General features: G+C 38.5%; 2 protein-coding genes and 1 long non-coding RNA gene across 9 annotated transcripts in view; 2 read left to right on the forward strand and 1 right to left on the reverse strand.

The window, feature by feature from the left end:
- The window catches only part of LOC109043939 (pyrokinin-1 receptor), a 107682-nt gene extending 96907 nt beyond the window's left edge, over window positions 1-10775 (forward strand). For all 6 annotated transcript variants that reach the window (XM_072298203.1, XM_072298205.1, XM_072298206.1 and 3 more), the window contains one exon: window positions 6178-10775. In XM_072298203.1, coding sequence (XP_072154304.1) covers window positions 6178-6708 — 531 coding nt within the window. In that variant the 3' untranslated portion in view covers window positions 6709-10775. The remainder of the gene's footprint in view (window positions 1-6177) is intronic.
- On the reverse strand, window positions 8725-17835 carry LOC109043919 (uncharacterized). The gene is made up of 2 exons (XR_011899533.1): window positions 17014-17835; window positions 8725-11179 (listed from the first exon to the last, which is right to left on the reverse strand). It is a non-coding gene; the product is annotated as an uncharacterized lncRNA (long non-coding RNA).
- LOC109043918 (glutamine--fructose-6-phosphate aminotransferase [isomerizing] 2) overlaps window positions 13143-19507 on the forward strand; it is a 33464-nt gene continuing 27099 nt past the window's right edge. The window contains exon 1 of one of the 2 annotated variants that reach the window (XM_019061281.2): window positions 13143-13300. In XM_019061281.2, the coding sequence (XP_018916826.1) occupies window positions 13294-13300 (7 nt within the window). In that variant the 5' untranslated portion in view covers window positions 13143-13293. The remainder of the gene's footprint in view (window positions 13301-19507) is intronic. The other variant, XM_072298201.1, reaches the window with a different exon arrangement.

Genomic DNA, 19507 nt, shown 5'->3' on the forward strand with positions numbered 1-19507 from the left:
GATACAGACATGATTTTGGTCTCATTTTAAAGATCAACTCAATACCTATCGATTAAAACCAAGATCAGCTCAATCGGATAAAAATTGACCGAGTTATGACAATTTGAAATTAGTGAGGAAAGTTTACCCCTACGGTTTTTAGGAAGATTTTTCGCTTACCAGGATTCAAAAAGTTAATATTCGTATCCACTTTCCTCCGAATCTTCCATAACTTCCTTTTGCTTTTCAAAGTACCGTCCATCAAACCGGATGCACTTTTTCATGCGCTCTTGCCACTTATCCAACATTGTTTTCCTGAATTCTTCCTCTGGGATGGCGTTGAAAAAGTTTTGAATTGCATTCTGGATTTCGGTCTTCGATTCGAATCTTCGTCCACGAAGCTCCTTTTTAAGTGTAGGAAACATCCAAAAATCACATGGAGCCAAGTCAGGGCTGTAAGGGGGATGAGGGATTGTTTCAACTCCATTTTTACTCATAAATTCACGTGTTAAGCTCGATGTGTGAGGCCGCGCTTGTCTTGATGGAGTATCCACGAAGCTTTCAAGTCCGACCGTTTCCGGGAAATGTGCATTCTCAACTCCTTTAGCACTTTGCAATAATACGCACTGTCAACTGTTGTGTTTGGTGGTACAAAATGTTGATAAATGACACCTCGAAAATGAAAAAAACACAATAAGCATCACTTTATAGGCCGACTTTTCGATTTACGGCGATGAAGAATCTTCCTTAAAAACCGTAGGCGTAAACTTTCCTCGCTGATTTCAAAGTGCCATAACTTGGTCAATTTTTATCCGATTGAGCTGATCTTGGTTTTAATCGATAGGTATTGAGTTGATCTTTAAAATGAAATCAAGATCATGTCTGTATCCATCTTACTTTCGAAGTTACAGAACAAGTCCCGGTGCTTTTGGGACACCTTTTGTATACTTTACGCCGAATAAGCGAACCTGAAACTTAAATGCGGTAACTTCCGAAAACCATAAATAATCCAACGAAAATAAATAATTGGTACATAACAGCTTTCTTGTATGCAAAGAAAATAATTTAAAATGTTAAAAAAGAGATGTCAACACAAAATTACATAGCCCCCTCAATTCAGAAGATACTACAAACGAACTGTACCTTAACATTTTCATATCCCAGAAGCTAACGTTCCCATGACGAATATTGCTATCGCTAGCGATTGCAAAATCCAACTTGTTGTTTGTTTGTTTGTTTCTTCATGTGGAAAGGTGATTTTATGAATTAGCCTTAAACAACAATTTTCTACAACTTTTGTGCTAAAACTATTTGTTTTTAGTTTTTTTCGTATTCTTCTTATCTCTTCTTCCCTTTCACTTTACTTCTCTATTTTGTATAAGTTGTTCCTGCTCTTCTTCTTAATCTTCTTCTCCTCTTTATTCTTTTGGCTTGTCATCCTCCTTATTGTCTCTTTTCCTATTCTTGTCTCCTTCTGGTTTTTTCTTGGCTCTATCTCTTAACCGCAGTTAAATTTAATGTCGCAAAAAATGTCCAGTCGGTAAAAATACTAGTTAAGAGCCACTTTGTAGTTATGAATATTCAAACCTTTTTCGTCTTTGTGGCTTGGTTCCCTTTAAAAAATAAATAAATAAATAAATGATTGCGAGCTTTAAAGGCACTTAAAGACGTGAAATTTTCAAAAAAGTCACACATACAGGCCAAAGGGCGAACATCAACAAATTGTTTCGCGAGCTCTCAACAAAGTCTAGAGTTGTACTATCCAGACCAGCCTGAGATGATTCTTGTTTCAACATACATTAATGTCAGACGTAGTGCCTAAGCGATGCTTTGAAGGAGAATTCAAAGATACGCAAGTTTGTTGCGCTGCATTTCCCCGAGAGATATCTTAAGACGTCACACAAAATATTCTTCATCGCCCACCATTTTCTGCGCAGTTCGAAACTTTGGATGAACTCACTTGTTCACTGACCACATGGTCAGAATTTAAAATTGGTGGCACGTTTAGGCGGACGGATGACCCCAGGCCCCAGACTAATCAGTAGTGCGATTCTGCCCTATTCTTGTGCCCTAGTAATAATTATATATTATTCTTCATCAATGCAACGATAAGAAACGCTTTTGACACAATTTGATGAGATTGTTAATTTAGATTCCTAATTGGAATCAAAAAGTTCTTGGTGTGGAAATGAATAGCTGGATTTTATATTCAGTCGAAGTTGAATAAAAATCTAATTTACAGTAATGCAGAAAGAAGAAAGTCTTCTTGGTCTTGGCTCATGATTAACTTTTCCATTTTCTTCATCGTGGTCTCTAATTGTTTTTATTCCAACCAAAGAGAAGTGAAAGATAAATTTGACGGAAGACGCTATAACTGTAATTAAGAGGCTTGGAGAATGAGTTGTACAAAGTGCAGCTTTTGATATTTCGAGGGATACGTTTTAAGTGAAATAATTTATGTGTACCTCGAAAAATCCGTTTTTGAGATTTTAATGAAAAATCTCTCCATTTTGCTGAAAGATAAGTTGCAAAAGGTTAGGTTCATAATTAGCGTAAAATCACATTTAAAGACGGCGACTTCATGTTTCGAGCATATCAGGAAATTATTTCACATCCCTCTTTTCCGAAGCTATGTAACTGGAACATCAGGGTTCAAAAACGACTATGATTACAGTCTAGTCTGACATTTTTAGGCGCTTTATGCTGCAATGTATGTGTAAAAAATCCCCAATGATCTTGTGGGAATAACATCAATTTTAAGCTTTCAGGAAATATGATCCATTTTCTTACGAAAGTGACTCTCGGAACAGACAAGGTTATGATGAAAGGAACTATGTATACAAATAAATCAAAAAGAGCCGCATTACGTGGGATTTCCGCGTATCATAGAAGTTACTTTTTTATTTAATTCATTATGTATATTGTTCCTCTTCGTATGAATTTGTACACAAGAGGGTGTGGCTTTCTTTTAAAAACGTATTTTGCAAGAACGCTGAACGCCACTCCCCCCTCCCCCCTCCAGCATCCCTCGGATCCCCCCGCCCCGCATCCCCCGGCAGTGGCGTGGCGTGCTTTGCGGTATATCGATTGATCTGTCATTTAAACGTATGGAAAAGGATCGATGAACAGGGTGTTCGCAGCGAACACCTTAATAATCGATTCTTTACCATAGGTTTAAATAGCATAACAATCGATACATCGCAATTCACGCCACGCCACTGTCCCCCGGGTCCGCCGCCTCCCCACTCTTGGCAGGCATACAGCTTCACGTACCCCATTAATTCCGTTGATCACCCGGCCCAGGCACTCCTCCTCTTTTTGACGCTGGAAGCTGTGGTGGCGGGCGTTTGAGGACAAACAATTGGACCGAATCACGGGAGAGGAATCCAATTTCATTTTTGAATGAGCCGCCGATCTATTCCGCGTTCCTTTCATATTCAGGGTTCGTCCACAAATTTAAACGGACCCTTCCTGCGCTCTGCACCCTCGTTCTCGCGTTGGGTTTTCTCGCGAAATATCCACATTTGTTGAACAAAATACGGCAACCCTGCTACTGTCTGATTGATCCATACCCCACCCCCCACCCCCCGCCAACGTGTCTCCATTTCACCCCGAATTCAGCGTATCATTTAATTGGCCGTCACGGCTTTTGGAATCGGCAGGGGATGGTGGAAGGGGGATCGGACAGGTGTCAGGGGTAGGCTCTTTTGGACGACCGGAAGGATGATATCCGGTTTGCCTTCATTCCCATATTCCGATGTCCCTACCTACTCAACCTCCCCCCCCCCTTTTAACCCCGAGTTATCGCTAGTGTGGATCCAAGTAATGTCGCGCGAATTCGCTTGATCAATGATGCGCGAAAAAATACTTTTTGCCCAGGGTCATACCGTCGATGCATTCGTCAATATAAATCGGAAAAGACGTGACGATCAATATAGTGAACCGTTGATTATTGGCGGAAATGGGCTAATCGGGTAGTCATTTCCGGTTAATATTGAAGAAATGAATACCTCTGGTTACCCTCAATTTTTTTGACAGTATCCTAAGATCACGTAATCTGTATGAACTGGAAAAGACATATTCTGCCGTGCTAAGAAAAAACGCCGTATGAACCTTCAGGCGTTGCCAAATTTCCGTTGGTAAATCACGAATTTTCGGGAGAATTTTTAAATATTTCTCTTCAAATTCTTCAGATAATTTTGTTCGCAATTAATTTCACCTAAAGTTCTTGAAAATTTCCTCGGAGAAATATTTATAACTTTCCTCAAAAATGAACATTTTATCGAAGGAAATTCGGCAACTCTCGAATATTCGTTCCTTAGCTGCGTTTTTCCTTAGCACGGCAGTATTGATCAGTCCATCAATTCTCACTGATTCATTTTAAATCAATGAGTCTTTTACCTTTAATTTGAGAGTATTCTGTTCAAAGGAGTAAGCGCTTCTCTGTATGAATCACCTAACCGAGTTATATGAAAATTTCTACCGGTCTAAGCGAGGATATGCGATCAAATTCGTGATTTTCCCAGCGGACTCATTTTTGAGGAAAGCTTAAGAGGGCAGAGATCCCAAAGTAGGGTTTGAGGGTTCTCTCGCTAAGTATCTTTCAGCGGAGCCTCTGCGCGATTGGCCCCAACGCGCATTCTTGCGTGGTATCGGAAAAAGGAGTATCCTTTTACTTTTAAGGGTCAGCTGATGCTGATCCAGGTTATTTTTATGCCTAATGATGATCCACGCACCCATGCCCACGGTGACCCAGATTTTATTTGTCTTCTTCATCTGCTTTTTTTCTTTCCTTTTTTTTCAAATATCATGACCCTTATCTCTGAATCTCTTTCTATTCGATTCACTCAATGGACTACCAGAATTGGAGTGTATTTGAGCATTATGATACATGTTTTCTCATTAGAAATTCACGTACAAGATTTGTACAAAAAGAAATTACTGAAAGTAACTCCTAAAGATATTAACGTTTTTCCATGCAAAAATTCAAACTACCCACTCACAGGAAAACAATAATCCACTTGAATTAAATCGCACACTAACCGCTGCAATTATACCGATACCTTTGTATAAAAGTATGACAATCTTAATCTCAGCCTTTTGGCTCAGCTGATGTACGTTGTTTACACGTGATTTAAACAATACAGGGTGGAGAAGAACACTGCTCGATTGAGAAGCCTGCGAAAACCGTTAGTGCGCGATTTGATTCACTAGTACTAGTATTATGGTGTCGCAGGCAATTAGCAATCGCCGGCAAATTGCAATCTATTCGTGTTGAATCAGCATATTAAAACAATTTAAAGTGAAAATAGTAAAAACGAGATAGGGAGTAGTGATTATTTTGCTTTGAATTCAAACATACGTTATTCCCTTCTTCTTGAATCCATGGTACCAGCTAGCACACTCGCGAGTTCGTGAAATGTAATCAATAATCTGCGTTGGGTTTGGTTTGGTTAAGCAACTAAACTAACTCCTTAGCAAAGCGGATAGTATCACTGGATTTGAAGGCGTTCCAAGCTGATGTCGTGCCTTGAATTTCTTCGCTAAAGAAACCTTTACTATATCGATGTCATTGTAGTTGCAATTTGACGAATTGACAAGTAGGTACGGAGCTTATTGCATATTCCCGGCGATTGCTGATTGCCTGCGACATATAGACACCAGTTTTTTTTGAGAGCGGGAGATTCTAATTTTTCGTAACCAATTCTAAATAAGACCTTATTATCATGGCGTGGGATTAAGTGTTCCATTATTTTCGTTGCGCAAATCGTGCTTTACATGGACTTTTGAAAAGGTTATATGTATATCAGAGTGCTTAAAGCACCTTATCTGCGGACCTGATTATTGAAATTGATAGACAAAGCTACAGACACAGGAGTCACTAGGGATATGAAGCGATCCTATGGTTGAAATGGTGGTTTTCGTAACAAAGTGATCGGAAACGATAGACTAACTGTCCGGTCTCTCGTCGGTTGCCGTTCCTTAGTCGATTACCTACCATTCTTTGTCCATTGCATACACCCTTGCATCGCACAATAGAATCTCTCCATATCTCTTTTGTCTCCTTTTTGCTATACGGCCTATCGTCTATTCACATTGTCTATCAGTATAACGGCCCGCTGGTGGTCCATTTTCACTTGCCTGGTGCCAGATTGGCTCTTAATAACATAAACAGACTTTTCTATGTTGCTCCGGCAGGGCACTCTCTCCAGTTGCTGCGTCCAAAGGCAGCGGCCCTACTCCCAGCTTTCTCTAAGGAAGGAGAAGCCTGGCCTGGCGCCGGAGATCGGCGAGGACGCAACCCGCAACACGCAGACCTCGGAGACCAGCTACGTGGTGGTAGACTCGCACGATGATTGGTCGTCGGTGAAACGGGCGCACCCCCCGCGGCCCCCGCACCTCCTCCTCATCCGGGACCCCCATACTCCACCCCCACCGGCGGCGCCTCGGAGACCCCGCCACCGGCTCTACCCTTGCTGCCGGAGCTGCGGGCAGACGGACTGCGTGGACCCCGGGCCCGGATCCCGGATGGAGATGGTTTACCAGAAGCAGGACCCTGCCAAACGGACGGGGGACGGCGCCACCCGGGGGGTCTACACGAGCAATGATGTGAGTAATAGTAGTTTGAAGGACATCGAGCGAGGCGCCCTCGAAGACGAGCTGGAGGCCTACATGGCCGGCCTCGCGCTCAGCAGGTTGGACAAACCCAGCCTCAGAACCACTGTCTGAGCCATCAGATCTAAAATCAAATTCTATCCGTATAAGTTTTATCAAACTATTTGAGGGACTTGGAGGACAGGGCGCATAAAAGCAGTTTTTGCTACTTCGGGAAATACGTTTTTGAAGTTTCGAAATTACATGGATCCTTGTGACGGAAAGAAAGTTCAATCTGACTTTTTGATACACTGGAAAAAAAAAACACATTGGATCATTAGTCTAGACTCTTGAAAACATTGACAAGAAAAAATACTCTTGATTCAATCGGATTTTTGCTTGAATCAAAAAGAAAACCGCTTAAATTAAGAGGCTTGGTTCTCGATTTAAGCTAGATTCTGATTGAATCAAGAGTACTTTTTCTTGTCGATGTTTTTAAGAGTCTGGACTCTAGATCCAATGTGTTTTTTTTCCCAGTGTACTTAAATATTGGAATTTAGAAGCGACTTTTTCACAGAATATGCATTAAGACTATACTAATACTTGAAATAATTAAAACCTCAATTTTTTCAAAAACTCCACTAATGCGCCTTATCCTCCAAGCTTCTCAATTTTCCATGATATTTTCCCGGCAACTCAAGAAATTTTTCGAGGCTGCATCATGAGTATTCAACCTGGAAAAGATAACTCGGGGCCCGAGAGTTTGATTCAAAATAATTAAACTTATAGTAACTTAACTTTTTTCCTTTTTCGGCGTTTCACTGTCACTTGAGTTGATCCTAAATTTTAAAATTAAAAAAAAATTACTTCATGAAACAAAAAATCTTTCATTTCTAGTCGAAGACTTTGGCGAAGCCAAAAATTTACTTGAAAAGGTTTAATGTGGGTTAATACATTTTCAAGGGGTGACCAAAGGTAAAGAAATGTGACAAGTTCTTGAGAAAACTGAAAAGTAAGAGGGTTTCACAGATGAATTTTAACATATTATCCTAAATTTTGATTTTTCCTCACACACTTTTGAAATCAATTTTTGCGGTGAATTCAGGCAAAATATGTCATAGGGCAAAAATGAAAATTTTTCAGTACAGCGAAAATACCGGTTTGGGATCAGAGACAACGATTTGTACGTATTTTTTTAAATTGAGTTTTTTTACTGTTGTTTTATAGTTAATCTGTGAATTTTTTAGCATTTGTTTTAATATTCATAATTTCACTTTTACATAAACTCACTCCTTCAATCAAATTTGTTTCATTAAATTTTCTTTTATTTAAGCTCTCGGTAATGCGAAACCTCAATTATTTGAACGAATTCCTCTTTCTCTTGGATTGTGAATAATTAATTAAAATAAGACCAAATAAGCCCATTTTAATAAAAAAAGAAAAAATAAGTATAAAAATTCTCTCACTACATGACTGTGGAGCATTCATACTGTCAAGTAGAGTAGCTTTTGCCCCTAAGTACTTGATTTTCGTAATTTTTAACAACAATTTTCGAGAATCGTTTCGACAGTAAAAGGAAACTTAGTATCTTGGTTTGCAACATTTCCACTTTCGTGTCACAATTCCTCCTTAAAAGAATGAAAATGCGCAAAAATTCGTATGATTTCTCTTCGCTTAACCAAGAATATGCTTTGTAAATTATGCACAAACATTTGAAAAGGTATCCTTTAAGAGAGTAAAGAGAGTATCCTTTAAAGGTATCCAAGGGTGGAGGAGGAGATCAGAAGGTGCCAATTTCCTGATGATCTCTGGGAGGATAGGGGATAATGTCGATTGGACGTCGCAGAGCGCGAGGCTGCGCCATAAAAGCGGCTTTATGTAAGTATCCTTTAAGAAGAAAAAAATAAATAATTATGATCGGAAATTTGGAAACGCTGCAACCGAGGCACGTTATTTCATAGTTTTGCCCTCGACTTTCATACTCTACACCCTTGAAAAGTCCAGGAAACTGAAAACTCCATTATTTCAGTGGTTATGCAATTTGAGCTACTCTAAGGTTAGAATACTTGTATCAGTCGATTTTATGATGCCCTTAAATATTCTAACACTCAGAGGCATTGAAAAGTCAGGAAAAAGCGAAATATATTTAAAAAAAAAAGAAAAAAAAAAACTTGTCAAGTTGTAAAAACTTTCAAAATATCGTTGAAAACTTTTTTAGTGAAAAATATTTAGCCAAGGGCTCCTAATCCCTTAGATTTTTCTCCTTTTGGCTACGCCCCTGGTTTGAAGTACATACCGGAAAAAAATGAATGGCTTGCTTCCGAAAACCGTCCAACTCTTTTGGGATGTTTCAAATTTTCTTTTTAAAGTTTTATTTAAAGGAATATCGCCCAATAGTTTTTGAGAAACGCTCCTCAATTGAATATTCTGTTCCTCAAAAACTTTTATGCAAAATCATCGGAGAATATCTTTGTTATTTTCTTTTTACTGTAGTGAAACTACACAAGAAAGTTTTGAAACGTTTACGAAGTTTTCGAGGCAAGTCACTCAATTAAGAAGTGCACTAAAATATTCAAGTATCCAGTTTTCCGTCGTGATCACACATAAATAAACACAACTTCGATGCTTCAATAATCAAACGGAAACCGGCGCACTAAACCTTATGAAACTAATTCATTGCTGCCGTCTAGTAAAGGGTTGGGATATCTGCTTCGCATAATACCTATATCTGGTTGTATTAATTAAGTTACAAAAGAGGCAACTTTGTATGTACCTGTAACTTAACGTAGTACTCTGAGAAACCAAAACGCTAACCCTCCCAAACTTCTCCCCTCAAAACGCTAACTTCGGGGTTTCGCCCTGTACATTCCACTGTTTCGTTATGGCATGACCAGTCATAGAGCAATGTTAGCGCTCCACAGAGCTGGAAAATTTAATTCTCTTTACTGAGAAAGGTTTATCAAAGTTTTTGGAGTTTTCAAGTGCTGAGCTCGCAACCCGGAACAAATTACCTGTAATTCGACAGAGTAAACCCAGGAAACTGTTCGACTCATAATGATTTTACTCCTTTTTCAGAATTTCAATATCAAATCTTTACTACTTCTTGGAGTTCCATGGTGCTTTGAGTAAGTTTTAAATACAAATTACAGGCGTCACGTTTCACTGTAAATTTCATTTCGTTAAATCTCTGCCGCAATATTAACTCCGAGTCTTAAGGGATTTTACGAATTACGGGAATTCTGGGTTGAAGTTAACTTTCTGAGAGGAAAGAGTGCCCTTCATACGGATCGAGGTTACAGATACATACAGCGTTTCTATCTAATAAACTCACTGAGTTTGATATTTCCTGGAAAAATACTTACTTAACATGTTGTCAAAGCCCAGCGAACAAAAAATGAGATGATAAATATATTGCAGCAAATTGACAAAGTCTTTGCAAAATTTCTGCAGAAAAATGGTGTAATCAATAAAATTGGCAATAATGGAAGGAATATAAACAAAATTAAAATATTGATACAAATGCAGTGTGGCCACGACCTTACAGTAAAAAAGAGACTCAGATGAAACTAGAAACTGTAAACTTGATACTTGATAATATAATTGCAATCTTGTAAATACTATGATATATTTTTGTGATCATGAATGCTAACGCGCTCAAACTAGACACCGAACATTAGATAATTCCTCAAGATGTATCTTATAATTTGTCAATCAGAAGTCATTGTCTAATTATGTATACATGCTATCATCGGTTGTAATTTTTGCAAAGCAAATTTTGTATATACCATATATCGACGGTGAAACTACCAAACCACGTATCTCGGTTTGCGACGTCGCAGACTTCCTGTCATACTTTATTTTTTAAATGAAAAACTACTTAACGCCTAGTCTTGAAAATTTCTGTGATTTTTCCTCTTCGTGCGGAGAAAATTCTGTGAAACTTTCAAGGGATGAAATTGATTTGGTCTACTTCAAAAAAATAAAATGTGAGCGTAGAGTTTTAAACACCGCAAACGAGATACGTGGTTTGGTAGTTTCACCGTCGATATGCTGTTATTTTCACAAATGTTATGTTTGAATATAGTAAAGAAAACCTAAGAATCTTGCTATTGACTTTTCTTCCATCGCATAATATTATCATACACATATATGCATCGGTATGATTTTTTTTCCCCGAATTCATGAATTTGCATAGATAATTTTTTTAAAAATGAAACGGATTTTGACTACTTCGGTGATGCTTTGAGTTATGGCTCCAGAAATGCTGGAACGTGTTCCGTTTATTGCAATTCATGCAAATCAGTTATCTTATATATAAGAAAAATTTAAATTTTGACAAACTTTGTACATATTTTAGCCGCTTTCACAGCGTTCTCTTGTGCTCTGCGACGCCTCACCCCCACAGTACCCTGTTCTCTCACAACCCTTCAGAGAGTTGGCACTCCCTCATTTCATTTAAAACCCTCTGTCGCCACCCTTTCACTTGTCGTTCCCTTCGTTAACATTTTACGTTGTGTTTTACATCATACTTTGCTTAGATGCCCATTCAAAATGCAGTTAAGTTGATTAGGACGAACGACGCGTCCAAACGAACTGTACAGTTGTCCTACGGATGAAAATAGAAACAAAAATTATAATAGAAACAAACAATTAATAAACGATGCAAAAATACAATTGGAGAGGTAAATGAAAATATATAAAGAACATGATTTCATCCTTTTTCAACTCCACCAAAATACTAATTCTCTCGAGAGGAGTACACTGTCAAAAAATTTGAAAATCATCAGAATATTGAAGAAAAATCCTCCTTCAAGCAATTCTAAAATTTGTGAAAGTGCCGCTTACATAAATTAAAAAATAACACGTTATAAATGACTAAACCAGAGCGAGTGAACCAGCGAGGCGAAATGACTTGAAAGTTGCCGATCCCATTATTTGAAGGCGGTCTCTACGTGCAACTTATAGCTCCTACACAAGAGTGCGGAATTATTGGTTACGTCCAACGTTCAAGACAACCAGACCCCAAGCGTATTATTAGAGAGTTGCGAAAAAACAGAAATTAAAATATGCCTGATGAACTAGCATACTTTAGGGCTATAAAAAGATGACGATAGTGTAATAAAACTTAATGCATTTTATCGATCGATAATAAATCTTACTATCACCCTTAATAATATACCATGGCCTGATGTAGATCAGACGGATCAGAACTTTTACAGAGGGCCTTTCCTGTTAATGGACCATTTGACTTTAAGGACTATGCAGGGATACGAAAGAGAAAATGCTTTAAGTAGGAGCAGAGATTGTAAAGAAACTAATTCTTGATAACAGTATAGAATGACACATTCTTATTTAAGTATTCATCTTTTCTCTATGTGATTCAATTCGCAATCGAGATTTCCGAGATTTTCTTTCTCCTTCAACTAGTGCTGTTGCTGTTATTTGTGTCTATAAATTCTTAGTTCAGAGACATTGAAGGTTATTGATAAAGACTTCACTACTACTGACGTCCCAAGGAAAAACACCGTATGGGCCTTCAGGCGTTGCCAAAATTCCTTGGATAACATATGAATTCACAGGGAAATTTGTGAAGATTTTTCCTCCAATTTTTAGAGAATTTCGTTCGTAGCCAGCTTCAAAGTATCTGAAAATCTCAAGAGAAAATATTCACAACTCTTGTCAAATTCAAACATTTTATTGGAGGAAATTTGGCATTAACTCTCGAATGTTCATACGGCATTTTTCCTTAGCACGGCAGAATAGAGCTCCCCCTCAAGGTATGTAGGTACGGATAAATTGTGAAGACTTGTAATCGCGTTTCCAGTTTGTATCATAAATTGAAATCAATATTGATGCAAAATTTAGTCCCGTGTGAATATCTTTTTTACTTACTCACACGCTTAATACATGCACCGATTTTCAGGAATTTTACATAAATTGGACTGCATTTTGCAATTTGGACCTATAAATTCTGGCTTCTCTGAAAAAACACGTATGTGCATAGGGAAACTAATGGCACATACGTTGTGTTGGGCCGGAATTTATAGTTCTTAATTGCAAAATGTAGTCCAATTGAAGTGCTTGTTAAAACAACTAGTTGTCCATGGCTCATGTGTACACAGTTGAAACATTGTTCAACCCTTTACCCACAAATAGGATTAAAAAATAAGAAGAAAAAAGTGTGTTAGCAGATTATGAAGATCCCCAGTATTAAAACAAGGAGAAGAAAATAACGGCGAAAAAAAGTTTTCTGCGGTTAGTACTATCCCAATAACGCCTTACATAAGGCAAACAACAATTTTCTGAGAAAATTTTAGAAATATGATGAGAGATTGGAGAAAATATCATCAGCTTTAATGTTGCTTTAACGTGAATAACAAATGAGCATTAACTTTGAGGATGTCGAGGTACTTTACTTTCATCACGGCCTGTCCGAAGCCAAAGCACACTTCGACGGGCGAATCAAAAAAGCCCGCAAATTCAAATCTTCGCGCCGCAAATTTGAAACTTCGCTCCATGACGGAAACTCCGACAGCGCGCGCATTGGCGCGCATGCGCCGTGCCCAGCTGGCGCTCTTATCAACGTGGTGAGGATTGTTGTCTTTTTGCTGTTTATAAACGTGAGATTCCGAATGCCGCTTTCAGTTGTGTCGTGGTCGTATTTCAGTGGGTACTTTAGTGCCTTCTGCTGTGGTTAATCAACGTGTCAAGTTTTTCATCATGTGTGGTGAGTTCAGTTGAATTATTTCAAACTTATTTGGATCAATGTCTGGGGCTGTTATCAAAATCCTAACCTCAAATAGTGCAGCTGTTATACGAAAACTTCTCCATTCAAACCTTGTTTTTAGGACTGATATCTCTTATCATACGTTACACACATGCATATTCTGAGGGATAACAAGGTCTACGCACTGAAGTAGATGCTTTTCACCAGAGAGTGCATGTGAATGCAAACCTGATCGTGTTTCGTCATCAGAGAATCGCGATCATTAAATGGTTTAGCGTTCTACTTAATCCCTCTTTTAATGATTATGACTTATTGAAACTTAAAATTTCAGGCAGAAATTTTGCTGGTGATACTACATGAATAAGTAATACAGCTTGGAATCGGCAGATTTCCACTTCAGTAACTCTTATTTGGGTATTCATTCATTGCCAGTTATGATGGCTTCTCTATGGATAAATGGAAACTTTGGCGTATATTGATACCATAACTTATGCATCGTTCAATTTTTTAAAAATATCTGAGAATCGATTTTATTCTGACTTTGAATCTATAATAACAGGTATATCGTTAACACTGCAATCCTCTCGCTGCCTGGGATTTTGATTTTCCAATGCAAAATTACCAACAATGGGACACCAAAATAAGTCTTAACAATGGGGATCAAGGAAACGTCACATGATTTCTCTTCTAAATCCCCACATATCTAGAAAATAATTCCCTTAATGGGAAATTTTAATATTAATTCCTGAAGGAAACAGTCACTGGTCTTTTTAACTCATATCCTATGGAAATCAGAATAAACTAGTGACATCATTCGTATCTTTGCCGTTTTAATCAATGAAAATTTGAAGTACTGACAACTTGTATAAGAGTTGATCTCAAGACTTTCTGCTGTGTGACTTGTTTTCCTAGTGAAAAATTTCGAAAAGAAAACATGCTGCAAGGTGTTTTTAACCTATACCTTGTCTAGAGGCCCGTTCCTCATTCATAAAATTTCGCGTCATTTCTCCTCAATCGTCTATGATTACTTTGTAAGGAATTTGTTCAAGAATATCATCTATCCAGTTTTTACTAAAGTAAGAGTGAAAATAATGAAGCAAAATAATGAGATATTTCAAAAGTTGTCTAAGTAGTTTCCTCATTTAAAAATTGAATACCCAGTAACAGTAAAAATTTATTAGTTTTTCATGTATTCAACTACATTACTTACCTATGAGAGGAAACAAAATTAAGCCACCCAGTCTGAAAAGTCAAAGTTCTTTCTCCCCTCAAATGCGTTGGCAAAGTTTAAGTACAGCTTCTTGCTGAGAACCATATTTCCTCCGAATGTCAGATGAGAAAGCATGAAGTTGAGTGGTTGGGATTAATTATTCCCTCCTAAAATTTTTTGCCTTAATTGAATGTTGGACACCATCAAGAAGCATTAAAGTGTTAAAGTATTAAAATGCTCATTTTGCAATGCTCATAAGCATTTAAACCTTGTGAATCTTTGAAATTCTGCTTATTATAAACCGATAGATTTTCAGTTTCTTTCTATAGACTTAAATTTCAAAGGGTTAATTTTTCACAATACTTACATCATCTCATTCTAAAGATACTCTACAATACCTACTTAACATGAAGAATGAGTTTTAATTTTCGGATTCTGTGATAAAACTTAAAATCAACGTGCTAAAAACTACTCGTGCATTTAAGAGTATTAATGCCGGATGTTCAAGGATCAGTCATTTCTTAATTGAAAAACGAAAATTACTCAGTGACCCTTTTTTCGAGAGTTCATAATCTTGAATTTCTTGAACGATTTTCAATTTCGCACGGTTAATGATACCTTCAGTTTTAGGGCAATTATCAACTTTGTAGGAGTGCCTAGGAATTTCCAATTTATTTTTCCCATACTCTTCTTTAAACCACAAAACATAATTCGAACCATGTGCCAAAAACTGCAGGTAAATACATTGTTTCGCATTTGAATGAGATCTTTCTCTTATTTTTGATCATGTAACTTTAAATCTCGTGTTTTTTCCTTTTATAAACGTGCTCATAGAGTAAGCTAGAAGAAATATGGAAATAATTCGATATTTTCAAGTTATCCGTGGTCATATTTTACGCCATACAACTACATTTTTTACTGACTCGAGGAAATGACGTAGTTTTTCTTTTTTTATTTCAAAGTTTTCCAACGCTTTTTTTTAAATATTAAGTATTTCAGTGTGTTCATTACGTCAACTTGTATGTTCATTTCGAAATCAGAGGAGCAAAAAAACATAAAAAAAAATTATCTCTACAGAAAAAGAAAAAAAAAACAGCTACCAGCATGTTATCCGCGATTTTTCCACCAGCAAACATTGCTCATCACTCGAAACATGAAAAAACAGAACCAATCCAAAAAATTTCTTGGAACTTTTGATGAAGAATAATACCCTATTTTCGTGATGTGCTTTACCTGTATAATAATTGAGGAGCTCATTCGAAAAACCGCGTAAAGTCTTCACTCAACCGCTGAGAGTGTCCATCTTTGTCGAAGTATTATATCGAATTGAAGGCACATGCATGTATAATCTTTCCCAGGATATTTTAGCCAAAATACGGGGAAAAATTGTGTTCTAAAAATTATGGCCATGGCTTCGAATTCGAAGAACTATGCTCAAGTATACTCCGCAGTATTCTGTCGTGCTGAGGAAGAACGCCGTATGAACATTCGAGAGTTGCCAAATTTCCCCTGATGGGCAAGTATTTTTGACAACATTCATGCATATATTTTTCCTTGAAATTTTCAGATTTTTTAGATTGAATTGCGTACAAAATTGTCTGAAAATTTTTGGAAATAATATTCACAATTTTCCCAGTAAATTCTGTTCTTATCGGAGGAAACTTGACAACGTCTGAGGGATACGGTTTTCTTCCTTAGCACGGCTGTATTGCTAAATGTATACCGTGGTAAAAATGGCAAGTGTTAGGTCAGTGAATTTTCCATTGAGGTCAGTGCAATTTGCTCTGAGGTCAGTTCAGTTTTCGTTCGTTTAAGTTCGTGAGAAACACGATGGTGCCACTGGTTTTCTCTGAAATCAACTCCCAAGCTCAAAAAAAGCTCTCAAGTTGAGGCCAAAATGGAGGGGATATCCCACCCTACCCTGAGAGTTCACCTCTACATCAAGACAAACTCTCCATGCAAAGAATGAGAACAAATACATTATCAGGGCTGCCACTTTATTTTGGGACTCCAAAACTGAAAACACGGCAACCCTGCTAATGTATTTGCTCCCTATCTTACTTGGTTATTCAAAGGCGCCACGCAGTATTTACTGCATCTGAGGTCTAACATTCTCTCGGAGCCAATAATTCTAATATCGCTACCTCAATCCCCAATTTTTTCGAAAGGTAAGTGCCCTTTCCTGGTCGTGCATTCTGTCCAAGGTGATCGGCGCGGTGCCGGTGTCCTAAAACCCAGAATCGATGACCGTGCGCAGGCGTCGTCGCAGCCGTAGAATGTAGTTCACCTACAGTCCTAAAATCCGCCGATTAAAAAAAACGCAGGAGTAAGATGGTGGGGGGGGGGGGGGGGGGGGGGGGCACAAAAGACCCACACGCCACGGGTGTAGCCAGGTGTAAAAATAGTCGTGTTTTGACGGTGTGCTGTTACGTAAAAACTGCGCCGCCGCGCCATGACGCGGTTATTATGAAGAAATAAAACTAACTGGAGCACAGCATAATACCTGTTGAGCTGAAGGGGTCCATCTGCACCTCACCGTGAGATCTGGGGCGTGAGGGGATATGTTATTAGTGAGGCTCATGCTTGACACGTTGATAGACTCATTTGGCTCGGTCCTGTCCACTGGAGGCTGGAGAAAGCGGCGCCCCCCGGCACCTGAAAACCAACTTGTTTTGTTCATCATCTCCAGGCAGCCCCGACGCCGCCGTGTTATGGCAGAAAGTCGTATCGACCCTTGTACGGTGTCAAATTTCTTCTGATAAAACTCGAGTTTTCTGCGAAACTTGAAAGTATTTTCGTTCAAAATTTTTATGGAATTTTATTCGCAATTTTATCCAATATATCTGAAAAATCAATGGAAAATTATTTAAAATCTTTCTGAATTATAAATATTTAACTTGAGAAAGTTTGCAACGCTGAAATGACCAAACGGCGTTTTTCCATAGCATACAGCCTGGACTTAACTCTTTGTTTCAATTTGTTTGGACCTGGTCCTCAGCAGTCTTCAGCAGGCACCAAAGTTTATGGACACTGCTCCCCCTGAAGACCAGTAGGATTCAGAAAAATGGTGGCGACTTTGAAGATTTTACGCGAGAACTTCAGGCCGGCTTCCTCTGAAAAACTGACCATTGATTCGTTTTTTTTATGAACTAAGTCCTCTGATACTCCGATTCGATGATTCTGAAGCAATCAGTAACGTAAGACTTATTTTCCGTAAGCTTTGGATCCTGTCGAACCGGGCTCTGAACTAACCGTAGGTTGATTTACATTTCTGACTGGACTAATTTCTAACTCTTAATGGGAAAAAATTCAAATATGTTGAGGTACGCGCTCAAATTTTTCCCGAAGTAACAATGAACCGACCTAGCCGTATTCGTCGTTCTTAGATCAGAGAAGAGAGACACTTCAGCCCACATTTCAGGACGACAACGTTGTTAAATATTTAAACAATCAAAGCATTATTCCTAAAATTGAAAATGTCACGATTAAATTCAGTAATAGTTTACTTCATCGGCACAGTAGACAACGCTTGAATTCGGTTCCGATGCACGAGAAGCGTGCAAAGCACCCTCAGTTAGTTTTGAATGCGACAAATACTCATTTTAACTCCTGGATGCAACTATTCGGGCTCCGTGGATGTCCGTGTTGCATACGCACGGCCATGAAGGCGTTTTGACTGTCCAAGCACTCACCACTTCACCCGCGCCCTCGAAATACTGTCAATTCTCCGAGAAATACATTATTTCAATGTATTACATTGTTGCCTGGCAAAATGCTTGTAAAACTTGTTCAGTGAAATATTATTATACGAGCTTTGCCGCACGAACTACTCAATTTTGAGTTTTTTCTGGCCGCAAGGCCGTTTTTTTCGTCGACGTAAAGACTCTGGCGATGAGGAACTACTATTTCTGGCTCATTCGATGAAGCACCTTTTTGCATAATTCGTCGCTTAGCTGACATAAGGGCGTAACTACACATTGAGATGAGCCCGGAAAAGCATTGAATTGTATGGACGACAGGGTTCATTACCGAATGCACTTACGCCCTTATGTCAGGTAAGCGACGAATTGTAACTAGTTGCACCTACGTACGTCGTTTCTACAATGAGTAATAAATAATGGTTCCTTTTTTTAAAAAAAAAGTACACTTGCTCCGATATTGCCGGCCCTCAAAAGAGGCGGAATGTTTCACTTACCCCTTCCTCCATCTGTATGGCATGTGTATGTGTAACATTTTTCGAAGGACAAAGGTTCTATATTTAATGGAGTTAGAGAGCTTTTAGCTGTGGCTCTTATCAGCTCCTCTTCTTGGTAAACGCTGAGTCAGAGAAGACAAGAGGCCGGCGCGGCGCTTCGTATGATAGCGGCGAGCGCGAGTGACATACTGCACTTACGACAAAAGGCCGTGTATCGATTGCCGAAGTGCAAAACCGCATATCTCCTTTTGCGACGCTGCAAACTTCCTGTCTTTATTTAATTTTTACTGACGAAATTTTCAGACTTTTTAGATCACACTGGGAAAAAAACACATTGGATCCAGAGTCCAGACTCTTGAAAACATTGACAAGAAAAAATACTCTTGATTCAATCGGATTTTTGCTTGAATCAAAACGAAATCCGCTTAAATTAAGAGGCTTGGTTCTTGATTTAAGCTAGATTCTAATTGAATGAAGAGTACTTTTTCTTGTCGATGTTTTCAAAAGTCTGGACTCTAGATCCAATGTGTTTTTTTTCCAGTGCAGGGTACGAACACTTCCTTGAAAATTTTGGAGAAAAATTCTCTAAAATTCCTCTAAAATTTGTAACTCGTCAGAGGAAATTTGGCAACGTTTGAAGGCTCATATGGCGTTCTTTCTTAGCATGCCAGTGTAACTTTTGAGATAGAGACTTGAGATTTTGTAAGTGCTCCTAGACCAAAGGAAACGACTTTTGGAACCCCCCCAAAATTTTACATTAACTAAGTACCCTGAAAAGACGCAAGAGCCCTAGGGGTTACAG

Source organism: Bemisia tabaci, chromosome 3 (assembly GCF_918797505.1).
Source record: "Bemisia tabaci chromosome 3, PGI_BMITA_v3".
NCBI classification, from domain to species: domain Eukaryota; kingdom Metazoa; phylum Arthropoda; class Insecta; order Hemiptera; family Aleyrodidae; genus Bemisia; species Bemisia tabaci.